Here is a 16903-nt window from a genome sequence, read left to right as displayed (position 1 = left end):
CAGACCCTATTATTTATCAGTTAGCCCATCCTTATCAAGAAAACCTGCTCTACTAGCATAATAGTGGGCATAATATACAGAAGAAATAATTAACGGCTGTTGATTTAGCTGATTATTTGTGTCAAAATGTCAGTCAAAATCAGATGAGGCTAGAAATATGACCGCCCGTCCTTATAGGGGCTTATGACAACATTAGACCGCTCTGTAGGCAACTGAAGTGGAAGTAGTCTAAAAATTTGTATTATTGTACTGCTCCATCTTTTATCTTCCCATCGCTCTCCCATTATTTGTTCTCATTCTCCATCTGTTAAACTTTTATTCCTCCCTCTCTCCTCCCACTCGGTGGACGGCCAGACGTTAACACAGCCACCGACCAGTCAGCCATGTTGTTGGTGTGACACTGAGCTGTCAGCAACAGGTTCCCCGACTAGCAACGCTGCTAACTTTTGCATTTTTCCAACGGTTTCTGCTCTTTTGGGACACTAAACTCCTATATTGTATGTAGGAAACCTTCCAGAAGTTGTGAACGACAACGTGAGTCCCCTGGGAAGCTCAGAAGTTGATGTTTTCTGGCCGTGATGAGAGAGGTAACGTACACAAGCGAGACTGCTTATCCAAGCTTGAGTGTAAGTTTCATATAGTTTTGCAAATGTTTCTACAAATAGCTTTTAGATTTCTCGTAAGCTTTTAAGCTGTATACCATTTCCCCTGATAATGTCTGTTTAGTCTGCCTTCTTTAATTCATGAATATAAAAGAAAAATCTATATTAGAAAGCTGATGCTTCTTAAAGGACTTCTTAAACGTCCTGGGAAGAGAATTAGGGCAGCTAGGTAAGATGTGGTTTCATTAGATGCCAAAGTTATTGTTGATACCCACATGTGGAGTATGTATTAGTACGTCTGTGAGGCAGCTTTGCTGTAAAGTATTCTAAATTCCTCTCGGTTCAAACTAGTTGAGCAGGTTGCAGGCAGGCTGACTGGTGACAAGTGATCAGGGAATGTTACTCTATCCGGTTATTTTACAGACAGACAGGTGGAGCTGTAAGTTAGGTTGAGATTGTTAGTAGAAAACAATGGTCTCCAATACAGCATCAATGCTAAGTTATGTACTTTGTCCCAAAGAGAAAAACCACCAGAGAATAAATATCACTTCCAATATCACTGAAAGTCACAACACAGACCATTAGGCTATAGGAACCCACAATATCTATATTTTGCCAGTATTTGATAATTGACCATTTCCAGGGTAATTTCAGCTAATACTTTATATTTCATTGCAGTACCACCAGTAAAGTTTATGTATTACTTGAAATGTGAGGCTTTGACAAATGCTGATGTCCTTAAGAATTTAATAATAACTGCACTGCTTTGATATGATATTTTTTTATAGTGAATACTGTTTCCAGGTGTCTTTATTTACTGTAGACAGAATTTAAATTACTCAGAACACTGACTTAGAATATTTCCTATCAATTGCAGCTGCACAAAATGAATGCACAGTTTTAGCACAGGTGTAATATTGATGTCCACTCCAATGCAAATTTTATGGGTCAGCAGTTACAGTTAAAATAACTGAATGAACAGTGATGTTTACAGCCTTAGAGTCTTTTTAATGTTCATGTGACCATGGAGGAATCATATTTAGAGCATTTCCTGGAAAATAAATAAAAGCGAGAGATACAAAGAGAACAGCTGTTGCAGGGAAGAAATTCAGGCGTGATGTGAGATACATGTTGAAGAGCTTGCCACAGATGATGGGAAGTGTATTTTCTGTTTAACAAATCAATCCAGCAACATATTACAGTGGTCCCAGTGGAGTGAGCGTGTTTATTTTTGCAATCCCTAAGCACTGACACACACTGAATACTGCACATTCACAGTTATATATGTTGTTAATGTATCACAAATGTGTGTTGAGAGTTGCAAAACCAACAACTAACAAAGCATGGTCAAAGCTGACACGACATCATTGTTTGCCTTGCTACAAAAAAACTGCAACCTCATCTGATACAGCCCAGTGACGTTATCAGTAAAATCACTAGATGCTTCTGCCTGTACTTAACACATAGGTTGAAGGCTCAGCAAAGCTGTAATTCACTCAGTCTCTCTGTCAAACCTGCTGTCAGTCACTTCATTACTGAACACTGAACAGGACGAGCCCAGCTTCTCCACCTTACAGTAGTTAGATAATTACTGACCTCTGTGGCAGAGTCTTGAAAAGGCCATTGCCTTTAAATTGATCATCAAACATGGATTTTACCTCCACGTTTGCAGACATACATGAGGCTGGAGTGTCCTGAATGCCTGCCAGCTGTGGAAGTGCTCTTACCACCTCACCCCCCGGGGTTGTGGTTTACATTATAATTACAGTACATTATCAGTGTCTTGCTACTTGAGATCATCACTACTGTTGCAACACCAAATCAACAGACCACCTCTGGACAAGTCAAGTACAGGAGTGGCAGGGAAGCGATTCAGCTGCTGTAAGGTTTAACCGACCTTTTATAGGCTTCTTTTAAAACCTTCCTCACTAAAACAATGATGGCGATGATCCTGAAACATGCACATATGGCTGTACTTCAACAGGTATGAGACCGTTTGATACTATAAAGTTAATATTTTATCAGAGTACTTTCTCCAGTTCTGATATATGGACAAATCAGGGTGGGTCAAAACAAAGCAAAGTAAAGGAGGGAGAGGCATGCCCTGCCTCTTAGGAAAACAAAACACAGCAATGCAAACAGCATTAATCAAACAATTCTGGTGGATGGGGTGTTTAAGGCAAGTGCACTTTGCTGAAATATCACTTTAACAAAGCCAGCTCAAAAGTGAGAAAGTCAAGGAGATGGATAACTCAAAGAAGTGTGGGTAAGTTGACTCATATATAGAAATGAACACAGAGGGAGTTGTCAGATCAGAAAGGGAGTTGTGGATGGAGTTGATGTCATTGGTGTGAAGTCAGCGAGTGAGGCGGCTGAAAATCTGTCATTTCTTAGAACAACAGTGAGCATTTGTTCCTGAGCAGAGTAGTGTTGAGGACAGTCCAAGGTGACACAACTGGTAGGATATGGATTTATGGACAGACATAGCTATACAGTGATGCATGAAGCAACAGTCAGGGGATGAGGAAGTGGACAGATTAACATAGGAGAAAAGGTTCATTGTAAAATATCAGTAATTCCTTTCTGTAGTCTCATCTATTGCTGTTTAGTCCTTCATGGAGCTTTTTATGTCCCTCCATTGATGTAAATGAGAACTCTACATGGCAGCAAGGTGCAGTATCAAAAGTGCTGACTAAACAGAGCCGAAGGGACAGACAGACGCTGACAGATGCAGTCAGAGAGAGATGGAGAGATAAAGACAAAACTGTGTTCACATCAGGAACAGCAAGGCTATTTATCCAACACTTCATAATGTCCCGGTCCTGAAGCAGGTGACAAAGCCAAGCCATTAATGAAAGGATAGACCACATTATGAGGAAGTATGTTTTTCTGTTACCTCTACACCGCAGTCGGCCTTAATTAGTCCAAAGACAACGTGCAGGCTGAAGACATTTGAGTTTTTCATTGGTTTTAAACAAAGGCCCTGTAATCACTGTCAGGGACCAAGCAGTAAGGCAAAAGACACAGCTTCCAAAGTTCAAAATCAAGGGCTTTTTATTAACCCAAAAGTAAGAAAAATACAAAATTAACATCAGATAAATTGGGCCCTAAAAGAGGTCAACAAAAGATAAGGAAACTCAAAATACAGCAAACCGAACTGTCCAATACCTCAACAAAACCAACTAACCTGACAAATGAGACACACACAGGGGAACATATATATTGGCTGGCCAAACCAATAACACACACAAGGGGTAAACTAAAGACACTACCAAAGCAATCAACTAATAAACACTAAACAGACAGTCTACTCTCAACTAAATATTTCCTTTAAATGTAAAGAAGTTAACATAACTTGACAAATAAAGTTCCAACATAAACTACCAACAAATAAACAATACATTTCTCCCAAACTCCCCCATTTCTTGTATTGGGCACTTGGTGCAGTCCAGGCCTAGTGGGAGGTATTTAAACCTGCTGCTTCCTCAGTCCAATCTTTTGGTTGAATTGCCCCCCCCATCCATGGACCAGGAAACACAGTAACTCAAAAGAAAAGGTAAACATATTAACAATACAAAATTAATCAAACGTGCATGCTCATTGATCAATTGTGTATGTCTAATCTCAAACAATATTTACCTACAACTTAACCTACACACATCAAGAAATTACCCACCCAAGTCCATGTCTGGTGGCGGTTTAGGCCCTCGCATGGTGAAGGCCAGGACTGAGGCCTTCACAATTCCTCAATGGGGAAATTTCAGTGTTTCACCAGCAATAGAGAACAAACAACATAACACCATGAGAACAATCACCACACACATATCTTGATAAATTCCAGATTTTAAGACAGCATAAATTATTCAAGAGAAAAATCAAGAACAAAATTTACATATGTACATATTAACCACGCATTTTACCCCAGGATTTGAGTATTGCAATGTTTACCATTGCATGGTAGTTTATCACTGCAGTGATGTATTGTACAGTTTGATAGTTGTGGGGAGGAATGACCTATGCTAATGCTCCTTCTTGCACATACAGAATCGTATAGTACCATCTTTTTTTGGAACAAGGACCACAGGATGACACCACTCACTTTTTGATGGCTCAATAATCCCCAATGAGAGCATCAGATCCACTTCTTTCTTCAGGGACACCAACAGCCGCTCAGGAATCCTGTATCTCATACGTCTCACAACAGCTCCATCCCTTAAGACAATATAATGCACACAACATTCTCACCTGACACTGTCGTTCTTCAGAGAGGTGGTGGAGATCGAGGTCCCTTGATATTACAGGTGGCAAATATTGTTCATCCATCTCCTCTTCCTCCTGCACGTTCCTGATGAGCAAAACCTCAGTCCTCTCCGGCCTTGGCACCCACTCCTTAAGCAGATTGACATGCAAGACCCTGCTAGAACGCTGCTGCCCTGGGGTGGCAATTTTATAAGTTGTAGGTCCCAGCTTCTCCTGAATCTTGAAAGGCCCTTGCCACTTTGCCAGCAGCTTACTCTACTCTGATGGCAATAATACCAGCACCTTCTGACCCTGGTCAAAAGTCCTCTGTCAAGCGGACCGATCATACCATATCTTCTGGTACTGCTGGGCCTCAGACATTTTCTCCAGCCGTTCTCTCATCTGCACCACATATGTCACAATGTTCACAGGCCTATTACTACCTTGACCACCCTCCCAGAGGTCCCTCAAGAGTGAAAGAGGCCCCCTTACTTCCCGCCCATACATGAGTTCAAATGGGGAGAAGCCAGTGGAGGCCTGAGGCACTTCTCTGTATGCAAAAAGGAGGTATGGTAACCACTGATCCCAGTCAGAACCTGCATTATTAACAAATTTGCAAAGCATCTGGTTAAGAGTCTGGTTGAAACGTTCTGTTAAACCATCAGTCTGAGGATGATATGGAGTTGTTCGTAAGCTCCTAATACCCAGAAGCTGGTAAACCTGCTTAAGCAAAGTGGACATGAAGTTGGTGCCTTGATCAGTTAACAACTAGCTGCTTGACTACTCCATGCTGATGATAAAGTACTCCCTTCTGAAGAAAAAACTCCTCAGTCATGCTAAAGTCAGGCTCAGTACCCAATTCCCTCTCTTGTGCTCTCTGTAACAATGAAACTAAATGTGGATCCTTCTGTTGCATGTACACCATGTTGCTAGGAATCTTAAAACCCCCATATACATCAGGTGTAGGATCTACTACTGATTGAACAACAGTACCTTTGATTTTTTCCTGCTTTCTCTCCCTGCGTAATTTGCGTGACTTCCCGGGTGCAGTCTCTAAATCAGCATGAAAGAAAGGCAGGGCACTGAGAGTTTCTAAATGTTGGTCTGACTGTCCAGCTTGAGCTCTAGTCACAACCACATTACATTTTTGAGTCATGTGCAACAGATCAAAGAGTACTGGCAGATCACAACCCAACACTACTGAAAAAGGCAAATTAGGTACCACCCCAACATTCAGAAGGTAGACTTGGTCCTGCACCTTAATAAACATATCTGCAGTGGGATAAGGTTTTTCATCCCCATGAACACAACAAATAGGGATCATATCATTAACACAAACAACATTAGATGGCACCAATTTACTATGCACCAAGGTCTGATCACTGCCAGTATCAATTAAAGCCTGAACAGCCTGGCCATTCACCTCAATAGGGATCATTCTTACTTTTTGACTACAATCAGCATTAGGTTCACCACCATGATGGGACACAAACCACATTTGAGTTAGTCTTGCGGGGTTTTTTGGGCAAACTGGCTTAGTGTGCCCTTCTTGCCCACGGAGATAACAGATTGGCAGTTTACCATGCTGTTTTAAAGGCAACTTTACTGGTCGGCTCCCCCTCACCGGAAACTTCTCCCCACTCGTGCTTATCCTCTGATGGGGTTGAGGAACAGTCGGCTTGCTCTTTAGTGGAACTCTAGTGGCTTGCCAAGCAGTATAACTCCATGGTTGATTCTTTTTCGGAGCAGCCACAAACACCTCAGCCAGTGTGGCTGCTTCTGCCGCAGATTCTGGGTTATGCTCCTTAATCCACACCTGTAACTCTGGAGACATCATTCTCAAGTATTGTTCTAAAATAACTGTTTCACCAATCTGTTGTATAGTTTTACCATTTGGCTGGATCCACTTCCCATATAATTCCTTAAGCCTTACATACAATTCTTTGGGGCTCTCATCAGGATTCACCTCCAGGGAGCGGAATTTCTGCCTATAAGTCTCAGGATTTATGTCGTATTTAGTTAGAATAGCACTTTTTACTTTTTCATAATCCTGAGCATCATCCAAGTCCATATGTACATAGGCACCTCTCGCCTTACCAGTCAGCAGGGGTATCAGATGAAAAACCCAGTCGCCCTCAGACCGTCGACATGCTGCTACAATTTGCTCAAATGTAGTCCAAAAATGTTCAATATCATCATTGTCTGAAAGCTTTTCCAATCTAGGCATATGATGAAACTGAGACTGACCTGCTGAGAGTTGAGATGATGCAACCTTCTCCAAAGGGGAAGCTACTCTAACCTGTAGTCCCCCACTTAAATCAGGTGGCTCTACATCCACTGGCTCACCCTCCATGGGTGGAGAATCAGGAACAGGAGTTGTACGTGCCTGTACCTCCAGCTGTAATAGCTGAAACTGATGTTGTAATGCTTTAAACCGTTGTTCTTGCCGTGCACTCTCTTCCCTCCGTTGAGCTTCTCGGGCCTCCTGCTCGCCCATAAGAGTCTGCAGAATTGAATACAGGTCTGACATTTTTGGTTCTCTACCTTCATCCACACTTCAATCTGCCTGCCACTTAGAGATCAGGTAATACAGCTGGACCGTTGGACTCCATTTTGATCTCTGATCTTTTGACATTCGGATTTGGATGTCTGCATAATGGTGTCCAGTTCTACGACCGCTCTCATTAGCTCTATTCTGCCTGTGTTGTTATTTGATGCTAAATATGGAAATGAGTCAGGCAGAGCTGACAAACTTGTCATCAGAGCAGGTCAAACTGTATGGGTTGCATTTATACCTGGCTGAGTTTAAGTCAGGTACAGTCTGTACATGCAGGTTTAGTGGTGGATGATCTGATGTGATGTACGCTGATTCCGTCTGTTTAAATGTTGTAAACACGGCGTATACTTGCATGCTTCACCACCTCTGCATGACTGTGCAAAATCTGTTTTATAATCTACAGGTTGGGACCTAATATGAGTCGTGTCTATTTATATCTATTTATACAGCCATTTATTTATATCTTCAGCCATGTCAACAGTAATGGGACTGCTGTATGTGGGTAGGCACCGTTTTTAGCCTGGGTCAGGCCTTAGAGAAATAGGAAAACAATAATGTTAGGCTTACTCTGTCCAGCTGTATTTCACTGAACTGACAGAAGAAAAACTGAGATTCTAGTCACACAAAACAAAAAGACAGTACACTAAAACAAGCTAAATAAAAGAGCTGGGAGGAAATCAACATCTTGCTGTCAGAGACTTTACTACACTTTCCAGTTGTCTGTCTACCTTCATTACAAATACCTGGTGTCCAGATTACATAGTGTGCTTTAAAGTTTTTCTGAGGTTTAAAAAATTGCCCAGTCCGTTTGACGATCAAAGAATGGGAACTTTGTGTTGTGCTGTCTGTAAATATGCTAGCTTCCTCTCTATGGTGAAGACTGTAGCATAGTCACAACAGTGCTTCAGTATCACAGCCACCACCTTGTCTATTTTCCAACCTTGTTTTTAGTGGTTTTCTAACAGGCCCTGCATCAGTGGTTGAAGTATAAAATGAAGTTAGTTTTAGGGTAGGTGGAACTCTGCTGGCCGACCCTCACCCCTTTCTACCTCAGGGTGTTTTCGCTACGAATATCCTGAATCTGCTGTGTTTATTTAGGAGCTAAAGGCTTCTACTGAGACACAGACCACGTGTGTGTGAGCGCATGTGGATGGTGATTTGCAAAAGGATTTGCATGAGGTTTACCAAGCTGAATCGACGACTGAAGCGAGTCTCATGTGTCCAGTCCAGTCAGCCGTTTAGTCAGTCAGGCAGCCGTACAGTCAGGGAAAGTCCAGCTCCAATCTCACTCCGGAAACATTAAACTTTACAGCCTGTTGTATTTATTATAATTCCTCTAGTGTTATATTACCAGAGGTTGTATTGCATAACTAGAGCCTCACAAATAGTGATGAATGAGGCTGTTGATGCTGATGCCAGATAATTGTTATATTTGGGACATATACAGCTGGTTGACAAATGAATGAACACTTTTCATTCTCATTTAGCAACTATTGTGAAGCAAAACTCACCAACATATTCTGGTTCCACAGTCTTTAATGTGAGGAACTGAGGCTTTTCTTTGCCAGACATGAGAATGAACTGAATATCTTCAAATCTGTTGGTTGGACAAAATAAGACATTTGAAGACACCACCTTTGACTCTGGAATGTCAAAATGGAGATTTTTCCTGATGTCTGATATTCTGGAAATAAAAATATAAATGATCAAGACAATAATCAGCAGTTTAATTGGTGACCCCTGCATTTTTTTTTTAAATTTCCACTCACTCAGTCATTTCTTGCCCTTCTGTAGGTATGATGATAAACTAAAACATAAAACTGTATTATGAATAGATAAGGTAGTTTGTATAGCAAACAGCACTGTTTACAGCACTGTTTACAGCGCTGTGTCAGGCATTAGTTAAGATGAATATTTATTTATTTAAGTAAAAGATAAATGTGAAATAATTTTCTTTCCACTTTTTGATGACTAAATGTGATTGATCCTTGCTGAAAATATGTGTATGTTTGCACAAACATAAATACTTGCCAATATATTATTTAAAACAATTTAATTTTTGAATATATAATCTTTTTTTTAATAGTTTTCACTCTGTGGCAGTGGTTACTATAGTGCAGAGAACTGTGTTAGGCCCAAATAATGTGTTCATAGGCTTAGCTACTGTAAATGATAACTTGAGTCTTTGTATTTCTCTTGTTAACGAATGCCATCCTGTTACTTTACTACTGCATACGTTTTGGATGTCATGACTCTCCATGGCATTTCCCAGAAAGAACAATTGTTGTGTGTACACATGTATACTTCAGTAGTTAATAGAGTATATGTATGAAGAAGAACAGGGGGAAAAGTAAAAGAATAAGTCAGAAACTGAAGAGGGGAAACATGATAAGTGACTGAAGGAGAAGGAGAGAGGCAGAGCAACAGATGGCAGGCAGTAAACTAACTCTCCCTTGCTGTTCTCTGCCCTTGTAAGAACATCGGCCACATTCACAAAAACTATTTTTTTTTCTTCCCTACTCATTCCTCATCTCTTTATCTCACTTGTTTTCTCTTTGGCAGTGCTCACATCAGTTTTGCCTCCTGACAGTCACTTGTCAATCTGTAATTCTCATACAGCCCCAGCTCTGATATTCTGTGACATCAGCACTGTCCCTCTGCTAACATCCACCATCACTTCCTGTCAGTTCAGGTTGAAGAGGGAAATTCTTGCCTGTGGGTTGCTGAGCAGGAAGTGTTGAGCAGAGAGATTGGAATTTCTTTCCTCCTCTTCCTCCTCCGACTTCATCATGTGAGTCTGAATGGCTGAAGGGAGAGAGAGAGAGAGAATCACAGAGGAAGCAGGTGTCCAGCGTGCTCTTATTGCACTGAATATGAAAGCTGTAGAAACAACATCATCTCTGTCTATTTCTGTGGGAGCAGTGGACCTCCAACAGCACAAAACGGGTTTTTTGCAAGAGTAGCTCTGCTTCTGTGGCACCAGATCAATGACTTTAGTTTTTGGCACTGAAAAATAAAGCTTGGCATTGAAAACAGAACCGTAACTGAAGAAACGAACATTAGCATTGAAGCATTTCCTTTGGGGAAAAGAATTGTCATTAAACAAGTAGTAATACTGAAAAAATGACAGTCTTCAGATTTTTTTAAATTTTTTTTTTATTAATTTTTTTGCCAAAGTTGTCACTGTTTTGGCATAGAGGAGAGGGTTTTGAGGGGTGGGGCCAAGGAGTGTGATTTGTTTTGTTTTGCTTTGTGCCTGTAGCAAAACAAAGGATGGATTCAAAACGTGACCTAACAGACTTGGATAAGGCATGGTCATCAAGGTGACACAAAGGCAGGTTAGAAAGTGGTGTTAGGTTTGTCAGCTCTGGACACCGGTGTTGGTTAGTCGTCACTGTGGTCCTTCTATTAGATTGGACGAATTTTTGTAGAGGCATTCATGGTCCCCAGAAGATGCTGTCCAATATTTGATCAACATGGCACTGGACAGGAGCTTGTATTCTTCTGGACATTAAGTGCAAATGATGTCTCATAAACTTTTGTCTAGCTTGTGTAGTATGTATTGGACTGATCTCTGACCACTACAGAGCCAGTGTGGATAGTACTGGGACACGTCCCAGTGGTTTAACAGGTTTGGGACGTGGCCAGAGTTCTCCTGACTGAGGAGAACAGGAGGAGCCCTGTTTGACTCTGCTGACCGACAGAATCTCCCTCTCTGTCTTTCTCTCCCTCCTCTCAGAGGCGGCCCCGACTCAGCTGCAGTGTTCACTGATGACTGTGTGTTTTGCAGATGGCTGCGAGCAGTAGCTGAGGACGCCACCAGAAGTTCCCCATTGCTGAGTCTGCCACCTGCAAATATGAATGGTAAGGCCACTGTGGTTTGCGTTGATGTGTAAGTGGGGGACGCCAGAAGTGGCTCTGTGTGTGCATTTGTGTGCGATGAAAGAGAGCTCTGTGTTTTTTGGCTCTGTAGATCTGCTGAGACCAACATGGTTCTAGTTCTGGTAGTACTTTCCAGGTCAATGTATGTGTGGGACTGCGTGTACAGTGTTTTAAGTGGTTTAGATGGTTGCCTCTTAGTGTGTGTGTGTGTGTGTGTTGTGTTCTGTGCTTATTTTGAAGTTGCTTCTGTTTATTTTGAAGTTTTGACACAGTGTTGTTTTGTTACGATGTAGTAACTTCCCCTTCACTGTGTGAGCTGATGTGACTGTGGCATAAACACTGATATGTAGTCGGCCTTGGTTGGGTAAACAGTAGTGACGGTGTGAGCTTGCTCCACACCCATCTGAACAAGTGACACCGCATTATTGACAACCCTGAGCTTCATTATCACTTTGTCAATATTGCGGTGTTCCTGTGGCTTTGTCTCGTTTCATCTGCACGTGTGTGCGTGCCTGTATTCCTGCCTTTTTATGACTGCGCCTGTGACAGCTGTAGTTGGAGACATTGTTTTGTCAGTTGTCCATCTATCCGCCCGTCTCATTCTCATTAGCGCGATATCTCACGAACACCCTGAGGGAATGTCTTCAAATTTGTTGCAAAGGTCCACTTTTACTCAAGGATGAACTGGTTAGATTGTGATGGTCAAAGTTCGCTGTCATCTCACAGCCATCCCATTATTGTGAACTCAATATGTCAAACGCCTTGAAAGGATTTCTTCAGATACAGTATTATATGAGCCTGGGCAGACATGCATATAAACTGTAACTCAACTGGTTGGGACAAGCACTTAATAGGGTGTTTGCAACTTGTGAGATATTTCCTCTTGAACTCATGCAAAGTGAACACCTGTTTGCCTTGTTCAGATTTAACTGCTGTCTGTGTATAATTTATACTAATGTGATTGAAGCAGTGAGAATGCAAAGCAGCTTGGGACTTGCGAAACAGGTTTGCTTCAAGTGCCTGATGATATATAAATAAATGAGTAAACCTGATTGACTAATAGCTTTGTCCTACATCTGGTGCTTCACATTTATCCATACCTGCTTTTTTTTTCCTCCAGGTGGTCCAAGTATATGGGCAATCAGTCCGGAGGAGAGGAACAAACATGATCAGAAGTTTGACACCCTCTCCCCATCAATGGGCTATGTCTCAGGTACACACATTTGTTTTCATTCCTCATAGGGATTTGCATTGACTTGCATTAATTTAATGGATACTTACTGAAGACTTACCTTAACCATAACCACTACTTGCCTAATCCTAACTCTTACCCTAAGCTTAAACCAAGCCATCACCCTAAAATTCAACAAGGAAGGCTGAGTCCCCAAAATGTGAAAATGTAAACAGGTTGTGGTCCCCACACTGTGTCTAACACCAGGCGACAATAACTGTATACACCTAAGAGATTCTCTAATGCCACAAAAATACACAGGCACATCAGTGCAAGGAGCTAGGAAATACACATAATTGTTGATGATCTGGCAGTGCACCTACCGGCGCAAAAATATTTGGCATTTGTAAGCAGACATATTTATAGTTCTGCATGAAGAAGAACCACTTTCCTCACAGTTTTCTTTCATTTTCTTTGCTGTTGTTATGTAGGGGAGCAGGCAAGGAAGTTCTTCCTCCAGTCAGGGCTACCTGCTTCAGTTTTGGCTGCGATATGGTGAGAAACTCACTCATACTCAGATTTTTGATCACTGAAACCAGTACTTGAATAGCCTAACCCTAATTTTTTTTTTCCTCCTCCTCCTCCTCTCAGGGCTCTGGCTGATATGAACAATGATGGGAAGATGGACAGGTTGGAGTTTTCCATTGCTATGAAGCTCATAAAGCTAAAACTCCAGGGTACGCAGCTTCCCACAGCGCTGCCAATCATCATGAAGCAGCCTCCAGTGCCTGCTCCCAACCTCAGTAACCTCGGTAACCCCAGCTCAACCATGACCAACCTGGCCTATGGTATGCTATTTTATATATATATCTGGGTGTTAGTTAAGAACCTAATTGTACACAGTGTAAAAATGTTTCTGACTATAAATACTCTCTTGGGGATTTTAAACTACCTAATCTAAGAGAACTGATTTTCTCCATACATATTGTACATACTCATACTGACTACACTATGTGCTTGTGCATGTGTGTGTGTCCTAGGTATTAGCACTGTGCCTAACATGCCCATGATGCCTGTAGCAAATCTTCCCTTGTTGACCCCTATGGCAACCCCTGGACTATCACCTTTGACACCAATGACAGGCCTCACCCCTATGGGTCCTACAGCAACAGGCCTGGGCCCACTAATAACCTCCACCCCCATCATGCCTCTGATGCCCACCATGGGAAATGCCACACTGCCCAATGGCACCATGGGAATGCTGCAGCCAGTCCCAGCTGGAGCTTTGGCCACTGGTACATTTCTCTCTCTCTCTCTCACTGCCGGTTTCCTCTCTTTTTGTGTTTTTTTTTTCTTCCTCTGCTGTGCATTGTGTGAACATAAAAACTACTGAGGAGCTAAACCCTGCTCTGAGAGTAAATATTCTATGTTTTCAGCAGGCTGCTGATTATGAAATGTTTGTGTTTTTGATGGGGAGAAAAAGAAAATGAAAGAATCTGGGTCTGATTTTGCAGAGTCAGGTGTCTTATTTCCATACGGATAGCCTCACTGTCCTTGACAAAGTTACAGCAGGCGGATGACAGTATATTACTGAGCTTCTACAGGGCTCCCCTTCCCTTTCTAAAACCATAAAATCAAGTATGCATACTAAAATTATGTGACTGTGTATAAACATGTACAACCCTATTCAACGATGGATGTACAGTATGTAATGTGTATGTGCTTTATGTTTTCAGGCCTGCCTCTGTCTGCATCCACCTATTCTTCTCCACTAGGCCTCTCCCCTTCTCCTGCTGGTATAAACAAAACCTCACCGCTGTTGGACATGAGATCTAGCAGGTAAAACGCATACATGTACATATTCAGATAGTTTGAAGCACTAAGCTGTTTCCCCTTTTGCACAGTCCATACCTTGTTTAGTTGTTAGTCTCTTTAAGTACACAGTCATATAGAAATCATCTCGATATTTGGAGGCTTCAGCTTGTGTTTTTGTTTTGATGGTTGTCTTTCAGCTTCGCTTCCTCATCCCCCATGGCTGCTGTTCCCAGTGACTGGGCTGTGCCACATGCCTCCAGACTTAAGTACAGACAGCAGTTCAACAGCTTGGATAAACAGATGAGTGGATACCTCACAGGTACTGTGTTTCTGTGTGCAGTGTATAGGTAATATCAAACCAAACTATGTGTGGAATGCAGGCGTGGATCATAAACAGTAGTCAGTGATGATTTCATATTGGTTGCCTCCCTGTATTTTTTTTTTCCCCCAATGTGTTTCAAATGCCTAAGGATGTGGAGGTTGACTGTGTGTGTGCAGTCAGTGGGTGTGTACAGACACAGTTGCTTTTTTTAATACTGAACATACATTTACTATGCATTAAAGGATAACAACAAAACAAACCACTCACACACATTTTCAGCCAAGTCAGCAACTGCCTTTTTGTTCTGTTACTGCCTTGCTGGACCTTTTCTCTTGAGTTGTGATGTAGTGACGTAATAGTATCTTTGTATCTGCACATACTTTACACAAGGTGGACAGATGTCAGTGAAATAAACCTAAGAGTGACTGATTTTCATAAGCCTCTTTAACACTGCTCAATGAAGGCAGAATGATTGCATCATTTTTCTGCCACACCTTTCTGTATAAAAGGTACCAAACCAGTAATGGGGGGAGGGTCAGTGTTGACCCTGCTTTGCTCCACCATTCCAAAATGGCGCAACCGTTCAGCCTCAGCCTCGGTGTAAAAGGGGAAAGGTGGCTTGGGGGGGTTGTGAGTGGAGGGGTGTGAAGATTTAATGAAGTGTTGTTTCTGCGTCCTGCTGGGGGATTTAAATATTAACATTGCTCACAAGAAACAAAATCCATGACCATAATCATTATGGTGTTGTACACGCCGCACAACAACTGAGTCCGAATCATGATATAACGAGCACGAGGAAAAACACATCTCTACTATGTTTGTCCACCACTGTTGATTTCAAAGCAGCAATGTTACTGGTACACTTTGTATTTTGTGTGTGTGTGTTATGTCTTGTTAAACCTCATGCCACAATGCCTATACAATTAGAATCTACCAGACTGAACCACAGTGCAGATTTTGGTACCACTTAAATGCCTGTTGACTGAAATCTTTACCCTCTAGTGCTGTGAAACAGGCGATACAGGCAACAGAAGAATCATGTGCGAACACTATCATTACACTTTTGCTGCGTTTCATTTATCTCAGAGCTGGGAATTTTTAAATGTCATCAACCTTCATTTTAGGCTGCTTTTTTAACAATATGAGTTCTGGTATCATTTAGGCACCAGCACTGTTTTTAAAGTATTGTTTTAGCACCGGTATCAGAAGAAACCTAAATGATACCCAACCCTACTTCTACCACAGTCCTTTAACCATTCAGGTAAATGAGGTTAAAAATGTTCAAGTTTCCGATTTCAACACTTTTTTTTTTTTTTACATTTTTATGAAAAACTGTGGTGATCTGCCTTCTTTGTACACTTGGAACATACTTGCACCCCCACCCACACATACACACATCTGTGCTGTACAGCTGTTCTGACATCTGTCGTGTTTGTTGCCAGGTCAGCAGGTGCGAGGTGTTATGGCAACCACAATGCTGACTCAGACACAGCTGGCCTCAATCTGGTGAGAACGTGTGTGTGTGTGGGGGGGGGGGGGGTCTGAACATGTCATATGTTTGTTAACAGTGTTGCGTTCAGGAATCAAAGTTAGGTTTAGCAGCCAGAAGTACAAAACTTTATTCCATTATAGATTGTTTGTTTGTTTGTTTGTTTGTTTGTTTGTTATGGAAATGTTTATCTATTTATCTAGTGTATATTACCAGTAAATACAAGAAAATACTGTTGTTTATTGTGCATTTAAATTATACATCTTCATACTATGGTTTTGTTTCCTGCGTTATGCTTTGCTTTTGCGTTTTGTTTTGCTTCTGTCCTGTGTTCAAAGGCAATATTATCATTGTAAAATCTTGTAAACAAAAACCTGTACCTCCAATTTGTGACCTCTCCGCAGGACTTTAGCAGATGTGGATAAGGATGGCAAGCTAAAAGCCGAGGAGTTTATTCTGGCAATGCATCTGGTGGATATGGCGAAGAGCGGGCAACCACTGCCGCTAACGCTGCCGACTGAGCTGGTGCCATCTTCACAAAGGTATAACTTAAAAGGCTCAGCTTAACAAAAAATGGTTTGATTGTTTTATTTAGTCTTTGAAGGATGTGAAATGTGTATTCAAACAAGTTATTTTAAATATTGCAGGGGTGCAGTGAATGGGTCCAGCTCTTCTTACTATGATGCTCTCACTGATGACTTGGACATCGAACCTCCACAGAAACCCAAGACCAACAGTCAGTATTCCTGCTTCCATACTAACAAAGCCAGTGTGTCCTTCTTTAACTGCTTGCACAATGTAAACATACACATATTGTGTAATATAT

At 41.6% G+C, this 16903-nt stretch overlaps 2 protein-coding genes across 2 annotated transcripts in view; one reads left to right on the top strand and one right to left on the bottom strand.

Moving 5' to 3' along the window:
- Positions 1 to 67: 67 nt before the first annotated feature.
- The window catches only part of itsn2b (intersectin 2b), a 35189-nt gene continuing 18353 nt past the window's right edge, over positions 68 to 16903 (top strand). Inside the window, exons 1-11 of the mRNA XM_020589973.1 lie at positions 68 to 587; positions 11189 to 11262; positions 12401 to 12493; positions 12943 to 13006; positions 13103 to 13299; positions 13492 to 13746; positions 14188 to 14290; positions 14464 to 14585; positions 16031 to 16094; positions 16482 to 16619; positions 16725 to 16813. Of these exons, the coding sequence (XP_020445629.1) occupies positions 11256 to 11262; positions 12401 to 12493; positions 12943 to 13006; positions 13103 to 13299; positions 13492 to 13746; positions 14188 to 14290; positions 14464 to 14585; positions 16031 to 16094; positions 16482 to 16619; positions 16725 to 16813 (1132 nt within the window). The 5' untranslated portion in view covers positions 68 to 587; positions 11189 to 11255. The remainder of the gene's footprint in view (positions 588 to 11188; positions 11263 to 12400; positions 12494 to 12942; positions 13007 to 13102; positions 13300 to 13491; positions 13747 to 14187; positions 14291 to 14463; positions 14586 to 16030; positions 16095 to 16481; positions 16620 to 16724; positions 16814 to 16903) is intronic.
- On the bottom strand, positions 5172 to 7389 carry LOC109954486 (uncharacterized). The gene is made up of 2 exons (XM_020589842.1): positions 6466 to 7389; positions 5172 to 5243 (listed from the first exon to the last, which is right to left on the bottom strand). The coding sequence occupies exons 1-2, from the start codon at positions 7369 to 7371 to the stop codon at positions 5172 to 5174; spliced, it is 978 nt and encodes a 325-aa protein (XP_020445498.1). The 5' UTR covers positions 7372 to 7389.

This window comes from Monopterus albus, unplaced genomic scaffold, assembly GCF_001952655.1.
Source record: "Monopterus albus unplaced genomic scaffold, M_albus_1.0 scaffold10.1, whole genome shotgun sequence".
Classification (NCBI taxonomy): domain Eukaryota; kingdom Metazoa; phylum Chordata; class Actinopteri; order Synbranchiformes; family Synbranchidae; genus Monopterus; species Monopterus albus.
Note: the sequence above shows the minus strand (reverse complement) of the source record. Positions and strands in the feature narration are given on the sequence as shown.

Excerpts from the sequence above, each read along its gene's own strand:
- LOC109954486 (XM_020589842.1), bottom strand. The coding sequence starts at position 7,371 with ATGTCAGACCTGTATTCAATTCTGCAGACTCTTATGGGCGAGCAGGAG. Across the intron at positions 5,244-6,465 it reads CGAGTGGGGAGAAGTTTCCG|ATGAGAGAACGGCTGGAGAA; the intron begins GTGAGGGGGAGC and ends TATGTGGTGCAG.